The 18,480-nt window shown below is 50.4% G+C and overlaps 1 protein-coding gene across 1 annotated transcript in view; it reads left to right on the forward strand.

Moving 5' to 3' along the window:
• Positions 1–17,485, forward strand: part of ATRN (attractin) — a 176,695-nt gene extending 159,210 nt beyond the window's left edge. The window contains exons 28-29 of the mRNA XM_039368374.1: positions 12,655–12,769; positions 14,505–17,485. Of these exons, the coding sequence (XP_039224308.1) occupies positions 12,655–12,769; positions 14,505–14,629 (240 nt within the window). The 3' untranslated portion in view covers positions 14,630–17,485. The remainder of the gene's footprint in view (positions 1–12,654; positions 12,770–14,504) is intronic.
• Positions 17,486–18,480: the final 995 nt, after the last annotated feature.

Here is an 18,480-nt window from a genome sequence, read left to right on the forward strand (position 1 = left end):
CACGTGCCAGCCTGCCGCTGTGAGTTAGTTTGCATTTCTTAACACATCCCGCGTTGGGGAGGGGGATCTCCTTAGATCTCCCGGTGTAACTACCAAAGCCTGTTGTGTCTTGCGCAACATTTTTTTTTAATATCCACCGTTTAGTTCCGGGTAGGAAGAAAGAACGAACGCCATTCCTCTGTGAAAATCAGATAGTCCTTGGCTTACAACCATTTGTTAAATGAGCGTATGAAGTTACGCCGGCCCCGAAAAAAGCTAATTATGACGGTTTCTCATACTTTGCAACCGTTGTAGTGTCTCCATGGTCACGTGATCAGAATTCAGACGCTCGGTAGCCGGCTCGCATTTATGACGACGGCCTCGTTCCCGGGGTCACGTGATCCCCTTTTGCGACGTTCAGACAAGCAAGGTCAATTGGGGGGGGGGGAAACCAGATTCACTTAACTACCGTGTGTGTTACCGACGTAACAGACCGCAGTGATCAGACGTCAAACGGGGCAGAACTCACTTTAAGAACCGCCTCGCTTAGTGACGGGAATTTTGGACTCCGTTGCGGCCGAGGACCGACTGAAGATATTGGGGCTGAAATTGTAGTCGTAAAGCGAGGACCTCCCGTGTTGGCAGATCGTGAGTAGGGCAGCGAAATAAGACAACGGAATGTCATCAAATCACATCCCACGTCTGGAAGTAAGAAGGATAACTTGGAAGAAACAAATAAGCTCTCCTGACTTCATTTGTGAAGGAATGCACGAAGGCCGAGAGTTTGTGACTTGTTTGGCAAACCTCTTTCTCCCCAAATGCAAAACTGACGGACAGGCTCCCCTATCCCCAGATGGCCTGGACACTGAAATGACCATCTGCTCTGGTTAGCGATGTTTCGAAGCCCTTTTTTTCTTGAAGCCTCCGCGAGATCCCTTCGGCCACCGGTGTCAGCTGGAGAGAACCAAAGTCTTTCCCAAAGCCACCACTTGCTGCCTCTTCTTCAGAGTTTGCAAGCCAAACATTCAGGATTTAAAAAAAAAAAGAAGTTTATTTTACTTCGGGTCCAAGATTATTTAGATCTGCCAGAAATTCATCTCCTATGGAGAGAGATTAAGGCAGCGGTTCTCAACCTGTGGGTCGGGACCCCATTTGGGGTCGAACGACCATTTCACGGGGGGTCGCCAAACAACGCAGTCCGCCATTTTTCCCCCCTTTTCCTTAGCGGTGCTACTCCCTTTTATTCTATTGGCTTTTGAAAGCCAATAGAATAGACTCTCTTGAATAGAGTCTAATTCTATTGGCTTTCAAAAGCCAATAGGAATTGTCCAGGCTGTCTCTCTCCTGCTGAGCCCGCCAAAAGTCCCATTCTGCAAACGGTGCTGCACCAGTTGAGTAGTCCTCGACTTACGACCGGTTGAGTAGTCGACTTACGACCGGTTGGGGGGTTGCGGCATTAAAAAGGTTGAGAACCACTGGATTAAGGGATTCCAAAAGCAGAAAGCCAGTGTGGTGTTAAAACACTGTAGCTAAGTGTGGTTAAGACACCAGGGTGGAAAGTGGGAGACTGGGAGTTGTAGTCCCGTCTTAGGCATGAAAGCTGACTGGTGATTTTGGCCAATCACCAGGAGACGATGAGTCCTAGTCCCGCCTTAGAAATGAAATCCAGCTGGGTGACTTTGGGCCAATCACCAGGAGACGGTGAATTCTAGTCCTGCCTTAGAAATGAAAGCAGGTTGGATGACTTTGGGCCAATCGCCAGGAGATGGTGAGTTCTAGTCACACCTTAGGAATGAAATCTGGCTGGTTAACATTGGGCCAATCACCAAGAGACAGTGAGTTCTGCCTTAGAAATGAAAGCCGGCTATTTGACTTTGCGCCAATCACTAGGAGATGGTGAGTTCTAGTCCCTCCTTAGGCACAAAAGCCAGTTGTCTGACTTTGGGCCAATCATAGAAGACGGTTAATTCTAGTCCCTCCTTAGACATGCAACCTAGCTGCGTGACTTTGGTCCAATCACCAGGAGACGGTGAGTTCTAGTCACACCTTAGGAATGAAATTTAGCTGGTTAATATTGGACCAATCACCAGGCGATGATGAGTTCTAGTCCCGCTTTAGACATGAAAGCCGGCTATAAGACTTTGGGCCAATCAAAAGGTGACAATGAGTTCTAGTCCTGCTTTAGACATGAAACCCAGCTGGGTGACTTTGGGCCAATCACCAGGCGACGGCGAGTTCTAGTCCCGCCTTAGGCACCAAACCAGTTGGATGACTTTAGACCAATCGCCAGCCGACAGTGAGTTCTAGTCCTGCCTTAGCCAGGAAAGCTGAGGAAGTGACATTGGGCCCAATCAGAGGTCCCTTCCAGCCCAATTATTCTATGTTATGTGTTCAATCAGCCGACCCCACTCTAGATGTTCTATCCCAGCCTATTGCCGTCCTTGTTAAAGGCACAAGGACCAAACCCCTGCTGATGCAATAGGCTGGAGACTTTGCAACAAAACAAAACTCTTTTCATATGGTTGACAAACCTGTCAAATAGTCCAAAACACAAACAGCAAAACTCAAGTCCAAAGGAAACACAATGCAAACAGACGAGAAGTCACAAGCAAGACGAACAGAGAAGTCACAAGGAAGACGAACAGACCAGGATTCCAAGAAGCACTTTGCAAACGGTTGCCTTCAGCAACCAGCACCGCCCACACCTCCTCCCTTTATTCACCAGTCCCAAGGCGTTGCCTCTCAGTGCCTTCTCCTTTTTCCCTGGAGTTGCCGCATTGACTGCTGCTGATTTACTCTTGCTAATTGACGACGTGTGCGAGCATCAATTAGCAAGTCCATCAGGTGTGAGTCCTCCAAGTCTGACTCATTCTCCTCACACAGCTGAGCTTCATCAGGAACACGACTGGAGGGCCCAGGCTCTGCATCAAACTGTGAGTCCTGTAATTCATCAGAGCCTCCCTCGGCCCCTGATGGCCCTTCAAATGCCTCCTCCACCTCCTCCTCAGATTCCTCAGACTCAGCTGTTGGGAGCACAGGCTGGCACGGAATCACAACACTAGGTGTGTTTGAACCCAGGATCCAGACAGCAGCTGACACTGGAGCAGAATAGCTGAAGGGGGGCAATTCAACACTCCGAGTTAATTTCTTGTACTCCTCTCCATTTGGAAGGTCGAGACCAAATCCACCCCTTCCCAAAAGATCCAAAGACCGAGAGTGCAAATTTATCGCTTTCTCGTGCCGGTGGCTGTCCTTGACCCACAGCAGTTCATTTAGGGAACGTTAGAAGTTACAACGGCACTGGAAAAAAAGGGACTTAGGACCGTTTTTCACACTTGGGACCACGGTCACGTGAACAAAATTCAGACACTTGGCAACTGACTCGTATTTATGACGGTCGCAGCGTCCCGGGATCACGGGATCCCCTTTTGCGAACTTTCTGACCAGCAAAGTCAAGGGGGGAAGTATGATTCGCTTAACAGCCCTGTGACTAATTTGACGAGGGCAGCGATTCCTCGAATATCCGTGGCAAGAAAGCTTGTAAAAAACGGGGCAAAACTCGCTTGCGACAGAAATTGCGGTCGTATGTTGAGGACTACGTGTGTCATGGTTCCGACAGATGAAACTCTTCTAAGAACTTCGAGGCATTGTTTACCTTAAAGAATCTTTATTTCGAGTAGCATAGCATCGGCACTTATATAATCGAAGCCAAAAACTGAATTCTCCTCCCCTGGGCACATAATATCACAGCACAATTCCCTCCTCCAATTAACAGTGTGCAGGCTTCCTCCCAGTTCTCCAGCCCGCCAATTCCTTATCAGCTCTGGTTACAATAACCTTGATTCTCACACTAGGTTTAGTGTTGTTATCAGCTCTGGTTACAATAACCTTGATTCTCACACTAGGTTTAGTGTTGTTATGTCTAGCCGGACTCTCGTTCACATCCTCCACTCCCAACATCATCTAAAAGCAAAAGAGAAAAATATGGCTACATTTCCATCTGTTGCCAATGCAAAAACATCTGGAGTTAACAGCGTTGACAATGTGGACGTGCAAGGAAGCGCACACTAGCCAGTGTGGGGTTAGCTGCTTTTGGTGTGTCCTTCCATGTGCTGCTTTTGCTGAGTTTGTCAGGCTTCGCAAGGAACTTCCTGGCTTTTTTTGAACATCCGGAGTTGAAAACTGCGCAGAGAGATGAGGCTGGTGAAAAGAGATGAGCTCTGCTAAAAATCCAGCGTGCATTTTTTGCAGCGTTGTGCGATCTCGCCCACAGCAGAAGGAGATAAAACCTTCCCTGTTTCACGAATGACTTTCAGGCAGCCTCCGAAGACACGGATTCAGGATTTGCTTTCTCAATAGAAGTTTGTTTGTTTTTTTAAATAAAAAGCAAACACACCAACCTCAGTGTCTGGCCAGCAGCAAGGGAAAAAGTGCCTGTTTTTCTGCAACGTTTTCAGCTCTTATTATTTCCACTGAAGCTCAGGCATATGGTGGGATTGAGACGGGGCTCAGCTTTCATCCCTCCCTTTCTCCCTGACTTTTGAAAAGAGATGAAGTGGGTTTTAGAGGAAGAAATGGAAGCGTTTTAGGACATAATCCCATCATTTATTCCAATCTGTTTCGGCTATCTGTGGAACGAGTGCCCAAAAAAAGTCAACAGCAGGGGTGTGCAGCTGGCTGTCACTCCAAACCTCACCTTTTTTCCCTTGGAATAATCCCTTCTAATTAAATTTTTAAATTTTTCATTTAAATTGGGACTCAGATGAAGGACACCTGCTTTCTAGGTCTGTTGTAAGGCTGTCCAGTCTTGGCACCTTGAAAAACCTGTGGACTTCAACTCCCAGAATTCCTCAGCCACCTGGGGAATTCTGGGTGTTGAAGTCCACGCCTCTTTAAAATTCCCGTGGTTGAGAAAGCATGCAGTTGAGCGTGCCTTAAAGCTGGCTTAGACTCTTAACTCAGAATAGTAGAGGTCATCCAGACAACCGGGCGAAAACCAGGACAAGAAACAAGGGTTGGAAACTGACCGGGAAGCAAGCTGGAATTAAGGAGAAACTTCCTGACAGCGAGGACAATTAACCAATGGAACTGCGTGCCACCAGAAGTTGTGGGTGCTCCATCACTGGAGGTTTTTAAGAAAAGAGGTTAGACATTCACCTGGTCTGGGACAGTATAGATCAGTGGTGGCGAACCTACAGCACTCGTGCCAGAGGTGGCACGCAGAGCCTTCTCTGTGGGCACGCACGCCATCGCCCCAGTCCTGGGCCTTCAGCTGGGTTTTATAAAACCTTTTCGCTTTAGGCCTCCACCGCCGTGTGCAAAAAAAAAAAAAAAAGGTTCAATCAATTTCAACTTCTTGCGGGAAAAAAAAAGATCTTGCAAAATTGGAATTGATTGATTGAACTTTTAGTCCCACCCAGTCTGCCGTTACCCCCGCAGCCACGCCCCCCCAATGGGCCACGCCCAGCCAATGGGCCACACCCACCCGGCACCCGATGATGCATCAGTGGGTTTGGGTTGCAGTTTGGGCACTCGGTCTCTCAAAGGTTCGCCATCACTGGTATAGAATCTCCTGCTTGAGCGGTGGGGCTGGACTACATGATCTCCCAGGTCCCTTCCAGCTCTATTCTATTGTACTGTATTATTCTTGACCAGGGAACCAAGCTCGCTCTGCGAGTTTTGCAATGTCAGGTCCTTCATTCAGAGGAGCAATAATTGGAATTTTATCTGAAAGACGGGACAGAGGTCCGGTTTTGGCAAGAGAGCATCACGCATTCATAAAACGGCCCGGAGATTTAAAAAGGCAGGAAGAAATCTCGCGTCTTCAAGAGTAGCTGCTATGCTTTTTTTTTTTTTTTTTTTTAATCGAAAATACACATCTTTCTCCACTGGCGTGTTTTACAGCCAGTCTTCAACTTGCAACGGTCCATTTAGCGACCGTTCAAAGTCGCAACGGCACGGAAAAAAAGGGACTTGTGACCGCTTTTCACACTTTGCAGCATTCCCATAGTCACGTGGTCAAAATTGAGATGCTCAGCAACTGACTCGTATTTACGACGGTTTGCAGCATCCCGGGGGTGTCAGGTGATCCCATTTTCCGACCTTGTGACAAGCAAAGTCCACGGGGGAAGCCAGATTCCCGTAACAACCTGTGTTACTAATTTAACGAGTGCAGTGATTCACTTAACAACGATGACCAGAAAGGTCATAAAGTGGGGCAAAACTCACTTAACAAATGTCTCTGTTAGCAACAGAAATGTTGGCCTCATATTGTGGTCGTGAGCCGAGGACTAACTGTGTCGAGGTACCACTACAGACTCGGAAACAAGCAAGGGTTTAAAATGAGTCCTTCCCAACTTGCAAACTTGGGCTGATCAGCAGTTCGCAGCTGTTGTGGCTAGGCCAGGGGTAGGCAACTTTGCCTCTTTTATGACTCGTGGACTTCAACTCCCAGAATTCCTGAGCCAGCATGGCTCAGCTTGGAAACCTCTCCCTTTCCCCTCAGCATGGCTGGCTCAGGAATTCTGGGAGTTGAAGTCCACGAGTCATAAAGCGGCCTAGGCCTAGGCCAGGAGTAGGCAACCTTGGCTCTTTTATGACTCGTGGACTTCAACTCCCAGAATTCCTGAGCCAGCTGTGCTGAGGGGAAAGGGAGAGTTTCCAAGCTGAGCCATGCTGGCTCAGGAATTCTGGGAGTTGAAGTCCACGAGTCATAAAGCGGCCTTGGCCTAGGCCAGAGGTAGGCAACCTCGGCTCTTTTATGACTCGTGGACCTCAACTCCCAGAATTCCTGAGCCAGCCATGCTGAGGGGAAAGGGAGAGGTTTCCAAGCAGAGCCAAGCTGGCTCAGGAATTCTGGGAGTTGAAATCCACGAGTCATAAAAGAGCCAAGCTTGCCCACCCCTGGCCTAGGCCTAGGCCGCTTTCTGACTCATGGACTTCAACTCCCAGAATTCCTGAGCCAGCATGGGGGAACTATGGCCCCCTCATGACTGCTGGACTTCAACTCCCAGAATTCCTGAGCCAGCATAGCTCAGCTTGGAAACCTCTCCCTTTCCTCTCAGCATGGCTAGCTCAGGAATTCTGGGAGTTGAAGTCCACAAGTCATAAAAGAGCCAAGGTTGCTTACCTCTGGCCTACACCTAGGCCTTTTATGACTGGTGGACTTCAACTCCCAGAATTCCTGAGCCAGATGGCTCAGCTTGGAAATCTCTCGCTTTCCCCTCAGCATGGCTGGCTCAGGAATTCTGGGAGTTGAAGTCTACGAGTCATAAAAGAGCCAAGATTGCCTACCCCTGGGCTAGACAAAAACATCAATTAAAATACATCCAGAAAGAAGATCAGGATCCTCAATATAAACATGGCCTCGTTCCTTGACCTTTCCGGTTTCTCCAGGATCCTCAATATAAACATGGCCTCGTTCCTTGACCTTTCCGGTTTCTCTCGCCTGCTTTCTTTTATCTCCCAGCAGTTAGATGATCCCTTTGATTGAAAATATCTGGGAGGGAAAAATCGCCTGAGCTGAAAGGATGCCGGACGCAGAGGCTTAGCGTCCGTGGAAAGCTGTCTCCAGAAAAAATCTCCCTAAATAATCCTTTATTAAAAGAAAACGGGCAGCCAAACACTACTACGAGACGACGGAAATAATGGAAATTTAAAAACGTATCAACCCGGTCTCCTGAATCGTGGCGTTGCTAGGGCCTTGGAGGGACCTTGGAGGTCTTCTAGTCCAACAGCTAAGGGGACTGGGTATGTTTAGCCTAAGGAAGATAAATTCTACGGCTGCATTAACAGAGGGATAGAATCAAGATCATACGAAGAGTTTGTTCCCCTTTATAAAACCTGAGAATACGGCATAAAGTTTTGGTCACGGTGGTGTAAAAAAGATGTTAAGATTCTGGAAAGAGGGCAGAGAAGAGCAACAAAGGTGATCAGGGGACTGGAGGCTAAAGCATATAAGGAACGGTTGCTGGAATTGGGGATGTTTAGTTTAATGAAGAGAAGGATGAGGGGGGACAGGATAGCAGCCTTCTAGTATCTCAGGGGCCGCCCCAAAGAAGAGGAAGTCAAGCTATTCTCCAAAGCACCTGAAGGCAGGATAAGAAGCAACGGGTGGAAACTAACCAAGGAGAGAAGCAACCTGGAACTAAGGAGAAACTTCCTGCCAGTGAGAACAATTCATACTCTTCATTAAACTAGACATCCCCAATTCCAGCAACCGTTCCTTGTATGTTTTAGCCTTCAGTCCCCTGATCATCTTTGTTGCTCTTCTCTGCCCTCTTTCTAGAGTCTCAACATCCTTTTTACATCATGGTGACCAAAACTGGATGCAGTCTTCCAAGTGTGGCCTTACCTAGGCCTTGTAAAGTGGTAGTAACACTTCACCTGATCTTGATTCTATCCCTCTGTCAATGCAACCTAGCACTGTGTTAGCTTTTTTGGCAGCTGCAGCACACGGCTGGCTCCTATTTAAGTGATTGTCCATCAAGACTCCGAGATCCCTCTCACAGTTGCTACTATTGAGCAAGGTACCCCATATACTACTATACCTGTGCATTTGGTTTTTCTTGCCTAAATGTAGAACCTTACTTTTTCCACCATTGAATTTCATTTTGTTAGATAGCGCCCAGTGTTCAAGTCTGTCCAGATCCTATCCTATTCCATATTCCATATTCCATATCCGATCCGATCCATACCACACGCAGAACAGCTCATGCTCTGCTAGAGAGACGTTCCGTTAGGATGATGGGCTCCGACGTTATCCTGGGACACGTATATTTGCCTTCATTCCTTTCTCCCTGGTTGAAATATGCCCCGAAGAATCCCTGCCAGACACCACTGCCTGTGTATTTCAGCGCCAGGTTGCAGACAATTTATAACTGCTGGAGGATGCCCATCCCTAGCATCCATTAGTTTTCGTAATTGAGTTCCAGCGCAAAAATACGGCCTGGGTTTTTTGTTTTTCCGTCTGCTCCCTTTGTAAGAAAAGAATTATTTTGAACTTTAGCAACTCTGCAGGGAATGGACGTGCAAAGACACTGGCTGTTAACAGCAGCACCCTCCCCGTTGTAAAAGTACTTCTGAAGCAACTAATTCATCAGCGGTCTCTCTTGTCCGTTTAACACCGGAGACACGTAAAAGCACTGTCCCTGCCTTGTTTGTTAGGCATTAGTTAACGCAGTGACAACTTCGCTCCTGCTTTGCTTTCCCTTAGCATCCCTAGACTACCAAGCATTGGCTCTGGATTGCAGGGCGCCATCAGAAATAAGCCACCGGGGATTCATTTTAGACGAGGACTGGCTTGAAGCTACTAGAGATAGGAAAGGGCCACCGCAGGATCGGGGCCTACATCTGTCCGTCTGTCCGTCCCTCTAAAGGAGAATACTTGCAGCTCCGTGTCCTTGGCGCTCTCTGAGCTGGGTGGTTTTCCTGCAGATGTTTCAGGACCCAACTAGGGAACGCCATCAGTGCTAGAAGGGAGTTAGGTTTTGTGGGGGGAGGGAAGGAGGAGGAGGGATGAAGGAGAATGGGGAAGAGAGGAGGAGGAGGACTGTGGGGTCTTTGATGCTCTCTGAGCTGGGTGGCTTTCTTGCAGATGTTTCATGACCCAACTAGGTAACATCATCAGTGCTAGAAGGGGGTTATGTGGGGGGAGGGAAGGAGGAGGAAGAGAATGGAATGGGGAAGAGTGGAGGAGGAGGAGGAGGAGGAGGACGACGACTGTGGGGTCTTTGGTGCTCTCTGAGCTGGGTGGCTTTCTTGCAGACATCTCATGACCCAACTAGATGACATCATCAGTGCTAGAAAGGAGTGGTGTTTGTGGAGAGAGGGAGGAGGAGGAGGAGGAAGAAGAGGAGGAGGAGGAAGAAGAGGAAGAGGAGGGCGAGGAAAAGGACTGTGGTGTCCTTGGTGCTCTCTGAGCTGGGTGGTTTTCCTGCAGATGTTTCAGGACGCAACTAGGGAACACCATCAGTGCTAGAAGGGAGTTAGGTTTTGTGGGGGGAGGGAAGAAGGAGGAGGAGGAGGGATGAAGGAGAATGGGGGTGGAGGAGGAGGAGGACTGTGGGATCTTTGATGCTCTCTGAGCTGGGTGGCATTCTTGCAGACGTTTCATGACCCAACTGGGTAACATCATCAGTGCTAGAAGGGGGTTATGTGGGGGGAGGGAAGGAGGAGGAGGAGAATGAAGGAGAATAGGGAAGAGTGGTGGAGGAGGAGGAGGAGGAGGAGGAGGAGGAGGACAACGACTGTGGGGTCCTGGGTGCTCTCTGCAGACGTTTCATGACCCAACTAGGTAACACCATCAGTGTTAGAAGGGGGTTATGTGGGGGGAGGGAAGGAGGAGGAGGAGAATGAGGAAGAGAGGAGGAGGAGGAGGAGGAGGAGGAGGAGGAGGAGGAGGAGGAGGAGGAGGAGGACGACGACTGTGGGGTCCTTGGTGCTCTCTGAGCTTGGGGGTTTTCTTGCAGATGTTTCATGACCCAACTAGGTAACACCATCAGTGTTAGAGGGGAGTGGGCTTTGCAGAGAGGAGGAGGAGGAGGAGAACTTTGGGGTTCTGGGTGCTCCTCCTGTCTGTCTCTCTTCTAAAAGGAGGTCTCTGTTAGTTGCCCTGCCTTCCTGGCGATTTGGAGAGCGAGATTGTTTTTGTTCCTTACGCTGAAGGCGGGCTGCTCTTTTTAATAGATATTGAAGCATGGCACCCTATTATTTTTTTTCCCCCATTTAATTACATGCCCCATTAAAGTGAGCTGCTGATCTATCAAAATGAAATATCGCTGGGGGAAAAAAACGTGGCCTTTCTTTCCATCCCTCTTTCGCCGTGGGGTCTTGCGCGAGTCCCGTTCGGCGCGAATGAAAAACGGCACCAAAGCGCCCGGCAGAAAGGCACGGGGGGGGGGGGGCTTGCCCGTTCAAATCCTCGGAAGACCAGACCGCGCTCTGGACGAATAAGGAGCTCCAGAGAATGAATTTTTTTAAAAAAGTAATAATAAAAAAATAAAGATCTGGACGGGATCCTGGGTGTTTTCTGAGCTGGGTTGTTTTTCCCCCCCGCAGACGTTTCGCTACCCATCTAGGCAACATCATCAGTGCTGGGAGGGTTTATACGGACGTGGCTTGCCCGGTTGATGTTGGGGGGGCCTTGGCTGTTTTTGTATCTCTGTTGAGAATGTGGCACAGGGGAAGTTGAGGCCCTGAGCAGCCGGGGGGGGGGAGAACGGGGGGGGGGCATTGGGGATACAGCGTCTCCTGTTTTGCATGGTGGAAAGAACTATGGGTGGAGGCTTTTTCTTCTTCCTCTTTCTCTCTTCTTCCTCCTCCCCTCCCCTCTGCTCTGCTCTCCTCCCTTTCCTCTCCTACCCCTCCTCTCCCCCTTTCCTCTCCAGTTCCTCCTTCCTCTTCCTCCTCCTCCCCTCCCCTCTCCTCTCCTCCCTTTCCTCTCTAGTTCCTCCTTCCTCTCCTCTCTCCTCCTCCTCTTCCTCCTCCCCTCCCCTCCCCTCTGCTCTCCTCCCTTTCCTCTCCTACCCCTCCTCTCCCCCTTTCCTCTCTCCTCCTTCCTCTTCCTCCTCCTCCCCTCCCCTCTCTGCTCTCCTCCCTTTCCTCTCCTACCCCTCCTCTCCCCCTTTCCTCTCCAGTTCCTCCTTCCTCTTCCTCCTCCTCCCCTCCCCTCTCCTCTCCTCCCTTTCCTCTCTAGTTCCTCCTTCCTCTCCTCTCTCCTCCTCCTCTTCCTCCTCCCCTCCCCTCCCCTCTGCTCTCCTCCCTTTCCTCTCCAGTTCCTCCTTCCTCTTCTCTTCCTCCTCCTCCTCTCCTCCCCTCTGCTCTGCTCTCCTCCCTCCTACCCCTCCTCTCCTCCTTTCCTCTTCCTCCTCCTCCTCTCCCCCTTTCCTCTCCAGTTCCTCTCCTTCCTCTCTCCTCCTTTCCACTTCCTCCTCCTCCTCCCCTCCCCTCCTCCCCTCTGCTCTCTTCCTCCTCTGCTCTCGTTCCTTTCTTCTCCTCTCCCTCCTCTCCTGTTCCTCCTCTCCTCCTCCTCTCCTCTGCTCTCCTCCTTTCCTCTCCTGTTCCTCCTCTCCTCCTCCTCTCCTCCTCCTTTCCTTTCCTCTTCCTCTTCCTCCCCCTCCTCTCCTATCCTCCCCTCTCCCCTGCTCTCCTCCTCCTCCCTCTCCTCTCCTCTTCCTTTCCTCTCCTCTTCCTCCTCCTCCCCTCCTCTCTCCTCCCTTCTCCTCTCCTCTCATCCTCTCCTTTTCCTTTCCCTTCTCTTCCCTCCCCTCCTCCTTTTATTTTTTTCTTCCTTTAATCTTTCCCTTCATCCGTCATTTACTTCCCTTCCCCCTTCCCCTCCCTTCTTTTCCCGCCTCCTCCTTTTTTACTCTTTTCTTCCTCCTCCTCCGCGTTGATCTTTTCCTTTCCTCCACCTTCCCTTCCCTTCTTCAGTCGTTTACTTCCCTTTTCCCCTCCCTTCTTTTCCTTTCCTGCCTCCTCCTTTTTTACTCTTTTCTTCCTCCTCCTCTTTTAAATCTTCCCTTTCTTCCATCTTCCTTTCCTCCCGGGTCAGTGCGGCCTCTGCTCATCCCCCCCCCCCGTGTCAGACTGGAGACTGAAGCTTCCTGTGTGTGGGGGGGGGAAACTGTCAGGGGGGGCAATCTTTCACCTGCTCTCCTCTGCTCCCTCTTGCAGATGGTTCCCAAACCCATCACCCTGGAGCCCTGTTTTGGCAACAAGGCAGCGGTGCTCTCCGTCTTTGTGAGGTTGCCAAGAGGCCTGGGTGGGATCCCGCCACCTGGGCAATCAGGTAAGTCTCCAGGTTCCTCTTTACAAGCACAGCACCTGGGGCCCCTCCCCTTTCCTTCCCCAAGATCCCTGGGACGTCACTGGTCCTGCATCCGGGATCTATTATGGATGTTTTCCAGGAGGAACATTTTTCCCCCTCCGGGACAGAGGATGGCCTAGAGCAGGGGTAGGCAACCTCGGCTCTTTTATGACTCGTGGACTTCAACTCCCAGAATTCCTGAGCCAGCCACGCTGAGGGGAAAGGGAGAGGTTTCCAAGCTGAGCCATGCTGGCTCAGGAATTCTGGGAGTTGGAGTCCCCAAGTCATAAAGTTGCCAAGGTTGAGGAGCCCTGATATAGCGCAGGGGTAGGCAACCTTGGCTCTTTTGTGACTCGTGGACTTCAACTCCCAGAATTTCTCAGCCAGCATGGCTCAGCTTGGAAGCCTCCCTTTCCCCTCAGCATGACTGGCTCAGGAATTCTGGGAGTTGAAGTCCACGAGTCATAAAAGAGCCGAGGTTGCCTACCCCTGCTCTAGACCTAAACCTTTCACTGTGGAAAATGTCTCTCTATGCCAAGGGTCTTCAAACTTGGCCCTTTTATGACTCGTGGACTTCAACTCCCAGAATTCCTGAGCCCCTTTTATGACTCGTGGACTTCAACTCCCAGAATTCCTGAGCCAGCCATGCTGAGGGGAAAGGGAGAGTTTCCAAGCTGAGCCATGCTGGCTCAGGAATTCTGGGAGTTGGAGTCCACGAGCCATAAAAGAGCCGAGGTTGCCTACCCCTGGCCTAGAGAAGCTCCTCCCTTCCCAGGATGCATTTGGTCTCTGCTGTCAGGGGGCCATCCTCTGCCCAGGAGTGTGGGGGGGGGGGGAAATCCCTCCTGGAAAACCTACAGCCTTGTCTCCATAGCAACCCAGCGGCCCTATCGACTACATCACAGGGGGGGTGTCTCCAGCCGTGGCAACTTTGAAGACGGGTGGGCTTCGGCTCCCAGAATCTTTCAGGCCAGCCCAAAGGTGTGTTTCTCAACCTCGACGACTTGAAGACCTTCAAGACTTCGATTTCTCCTGCTGGCTGAGGAATTCTGGGAGTTGAAGTCCACGAGTCATCAAAGGGCCAAGTTTGAAGACCCCTGATATAGACTTTAAGAGGAGTGGACCTCAACTCCCAGAATTCCTCAGCCAGCGTTCTTGGCTCAGGAATTCTGGGAGTTGAAGTCCACAAGTCATAAAAGGGCCAGGTTTGAAGACCCCTGCCTTAGACAGTAGTGGGGGCGTCCAGCAGGATGAAGTCCCAATGACAGATATCCACACACAATTCTCTGCAAAAAAAAAAAAAAAAACCTCAGAAACTGAAGAAATGAACATTCCACTTGTCCACTTCTGAGCTGGACTTTGTTAATTAAACAAACCGGATTAAGAAATTGAACTGCTATTTAAGAAATACAGACAGTTCTCAAATTATGACAGCAGTCGAGGCCAAAATTTCTGTTTAGCTGCACTGGCTGGGGGATTCTGGGAGTTGAAGTCCACCGGAGCTGGCTGGGGAATTCTGGGAGTTGAAGTCCACTGGTGCTGGCCTGGGAATTCTGGGAGTTGGCCCACCGGTGCTGGCTCTGGAATTCTGGGAGTTGAAGTCCACAGGTCTTAAAGTAGCCAAAGTGAAGAAGCACTGTTCAGGAGTCTGTAGCTGGGCTGCAACTCTCTCTCTCTCTGTGTGTTTGTGTCTGTTTATGTGTTTTCCTTCGTCCAGGTCTGGCCGTCGCCAGCGCTTTGGTGGACATTTCACAACAGATGCCTATTACCTACAAAGACAAGTCGGGAGTGGTACGAAACAGGAAACAGCAACCTCCAGCTCAGCCCGGAACCTGTATTTGATGCATGGACATCAGAACTGCCTCTTTAGGATTTTAAACCCAAGGTTAGCCCTCTGAGAAGGACCGCCATTTTTGTTTCAAAAGGCCATGGGTGCAGAGGGAGGCCTCAAAACTCTTGAGAACACCCAACGCTTCCTCTTGAGGTCGGCGCTGCCTCGGTTGACTCCGTTCGGCACCTGCTCCATCTTAGATCAGCCAATCCCCTTAATGCTGGACAGCTCCCACGTTTTCCCGGTTGCTCCCCCTTCCTTGGTTTTAGACCTCCCGCGGCATGTCCTTCAGCAGACCTCTCCACCACCAACCAAGGTTGGCCTCAGCCTGGAAGACGCCTCCGAAGACCGATCGACGGAACGTAACTTTTTCCTCCGGGTTGAACGAGCATCGCCAATCCTGCTCATTTTCTGCCCTCGGTCGCTAGACGCCACGATTTCAGAAGAAGCCGATAGACCCAAGGTTCCTATTTATTTCTCTGGAGAGCAGGCCTTGCCTTGCGTCGATGGGGGTAGTAGCGTTATTTTTCTCCAAGTCAAGGTATTAAAATTTGGGGGGGAGCAACGGCGTACGGTTGAACTCTACCCCTTGTTTCCCTTTTTTTTTAAAAAAAAAAAAAAACCCTCTTTTTCCGGGGGGTATTTCTTCCCCGTCCTGATGTGGGCCTGTGTAGTGACGGACATCTTTACCCGCTTCCTACGGTTTTAAATAGATCTAGGAAGTAAGGGATGAGTACAGTCACGTTTTGTACATGCTCTGTCTTCTCCCTCCGCCGTGTTTGTTTTTTTAACGCCGCTAACTGGATTCCGGGCGACAGGACCGCAGCGATGTCCATGCGAGAGACATTACGGCAACGCCAAAGCGGAGCCGGTGGGCGGACGGCACGCCTTGTATGTTCTCTCCGCGGTAGCAAGTTCAGTGACTTTTCCCTGTTTGGCAATTCCTGCCTCTTCGTCTCTTTAGGCCCATTTCTACCTGGCAGAGGTTCAAGGCTGAAATGGCTCCCGGTGGGCCGAAGGTCCCCAAGTCCTTTACGCAAACAAACACACACACACAACGCACCCAGAACGACACGCTTATGTACAATACAGGACCAGGGTAATGTCCCCGAGGAAGGACCGAGAGTTGGGGTGCAGCTCAGCTTCCTGACTGGCACCTCAAGAAATGCAGACACTATTCCCCAAGGCCCAAGGGATCCTCAGCCCCCTTTGGATGATCCGGGTGTGGGTCCCTACTAAAAAACTAGTTGAAAACTAGACCATCTCCCCTTTCTTTTTGGTTCATCGGCCCGGATGTAGCGGCCTCCTTGTCTACTAGAGACAGAGATCGGTCAATTATTTACAAGCAAGAGAGTCCAGAATCAAGAAATGCTGGTTTTGTTTAGGATGCTAGTTATCAGTAGTTGACGCATCAAAGGTCATGGAAAGGGCTAGTTTTTTTCTTGCAGTTACAGCTTCCAAAAACAGGGTGGGAGAGGTTGCCCCAGCCCGTCCCACCCCACCGGTGTGGCATGCCCCCTCCACTCCAGCAGCCGTGGATGCTGATGCTACACAGACCGAAGAGATAACTTGCAAATCCGACAGGCAGCTGTGAGCAAACATTGGTGGCCCTATCGCTGCCGTGGCATGTTTGCGCCAAGCTCTCCCCCTCTCTCTCTCTCTCGCTCTCTCTCTCTCCCCCTCTCTCGCCATGCATGCATGCACGCAAACACGCACGCCGTGAGAACCGGCTCTCGCGCTTCGTTGCCCTCTGCAGCAAAGCACGGCCCTCCGCGGGCCGCGTCGAAGAGCGAGGCAGAATCGACCGTATCAAATTGCTCGGCCGTGGCAAATCTTTACGGGCTCGAGGTTAGCGCCATCGTTCCGCCCTTCCCAAACGCAGCACTGTATAATATGTGGTGTTTTTTTTTTTTAAGAAAAAAAAAAGTTGGAAATTTTGGTGAAGGAAGGCCGGGGGTGGGACGACACAACAGGATTCTCGGGCTGTTTCACCGTCACCAAACCGTTTCCGTCTCCTGATCCGCGAGTGACAAAACACGTCTTTAGTGTTTTGTCACTCGCCGTCTTGCATACGCCGTCTTGCATACGGCCGAATCTGTACGCACGGACTCTCGCAGAACTGGAACAAATGTATAATTAAAATTGGTCACTCACCCACCCACCCTTTTTTTTTCCTCCCCTAAAGCTTTGAATCCGACGAATTATCCACCGGAAAGCTGAAAATACACAGTGGGATTAGATCTCCAATGGCTGAGTGGTTGATATGAAGCCGGGGTGGGTCCGTTTCTGCTCGGTCTCCCAGTAGGAACCAGTTTGCTGCTCCATCGGTTGTCCCAGAAGCTCAAATCCCAGGTTTCTAGGAGAGACGATCCAAATGTCCCTTGCGACAGCCGGGATACTTTTCTGTGCACATTGGAGGGGTGAGAAATCATTGTATTTCTTTCGTTCCTGTCCTCGGATTTGGAGGCGGGTTGGGAAAAAATCCAGCCTCAAGCAGAACTGATTTTCGGAGAGCCCCAAATGGTGCTCTTCTTTTGCTGGAAGAAAATGTCAACGGGGTGGAGAAAAGACAATGTTCCCCCAAATGGTTAGGCTTGCACACAGAACCGAAAACACGGCAGGGTCAGGCGTCCATCCGTTCAGAGCAGAGACCGCAATCGTCTCGGTGGTGACCCAGGGACCGTTGAAATTCAATTCCAGCTAAATTGCCCACTTAAATTGGAAAGAGGCCTCCGGTTGAGTCAGCACCTCCGATGCACTTATCCCCCCCCCCCCCGCGAGGTGTTTCCCCAACCCCCAGAGAGCAAGGAAGGTGTCTTTTCTTAAACTTACAAGCACTTCCCCCTGGTTTAAAAAGAAGGTGGGGGGAAAAAAAACCCAAAAGGGGGGGGAAAAAACAGCCTAAGGAGCATACGGCTGTACGCAGCCCAAAAGCTTTTTTTCGTTGCGAAGGATTTTGTTGGCAAAATCGTCACCCAGAGCATCAGCATCGGCAACGAAAAAACAGCGGGGAAGATGTCAGGAGGATGACCAAGCTGGAAAGAGGATCTTAACGTACACACATGCACACACACACCCCCGGATTCTCTCCGGGTGTCACCGGAGGAGACGGCTGTCTAACAATTTGCGCGGCCGAACGCTGCAGAGCTTTTAAGCTGTCAGCTTCTTTCAGCTGCGCTGTGGGAAAAAGGGAAGGCGTATCCGCGCGTCCCCTCTTTCCCCACCCTTTAAAACGGGGTGTCTTGTCGGTTTGCACACCCCATCTCCCCTTTCTGAATTCACATCTCGGCAACCCCTTCTCCTCCTCCTCTTCCTCCTCCTCCTCCTCGGTCTTTGCAACAGCGTTGGCTCCTCTGAATCAGAGAAAAGGCACCCAGGAGCGTTTGGAGGAACCGAATTCGAGAGAGTTTGGCCCAGCTGTCTTTTTGCACCCAAAAAAAAAAAAAGTCTTTTGTTTAAAAGCGCCGAGACTGTCATCCCGGGCCTGTCTTTAATTGTTCCAGTGTGTTCTGTTCACGTTTTTTCTTAATTGCACATTTCTGGCAAGTTGAGGGGGGGGGCCCTGCAGGCAATTATCTGACAATTATCACCCCTGCTTTGGGGTTAGGAGTCTGTTGGCTGGTGAGGGAGCGTGCCGGATAATGCAGCTCGCTTGCACATCTGGCTCCGGAGGGTCCGACTTTTTCCTGGTGCCTGGAAATTCCTTTTTCTTCTTCTTGAATCTTCTCCACAAATTAATGTTTTGGGTTTTTTTTCCCCTCTCCGTGTGTGGTGAATTGCAAAGCCTTGGGGAACGACAGGCTGTAAAATTCCTCTTGACAGGTGCTGTTTGCCTCCCAGCTCCAAAGAAACACACACACAG

Source organism: Crotalus tigris, unplaced genomic scaffold, assembly GCF_016545835.1.
Source record: "Crotalus tigris isolate CLP2741 ecotype Arizona unplaced genomic scaffold, ASM1654583v1 scf7180000020772.1195989, whole genome shotgun sequence".
In the NCBI taxonomy this organism is placed as follows: domain Eukaryota; kingdom Metazoa; phylum Chordata; class Lepidosauria; order Squamata; family Viperidae; genus Crotalus; species Crotalus tigris.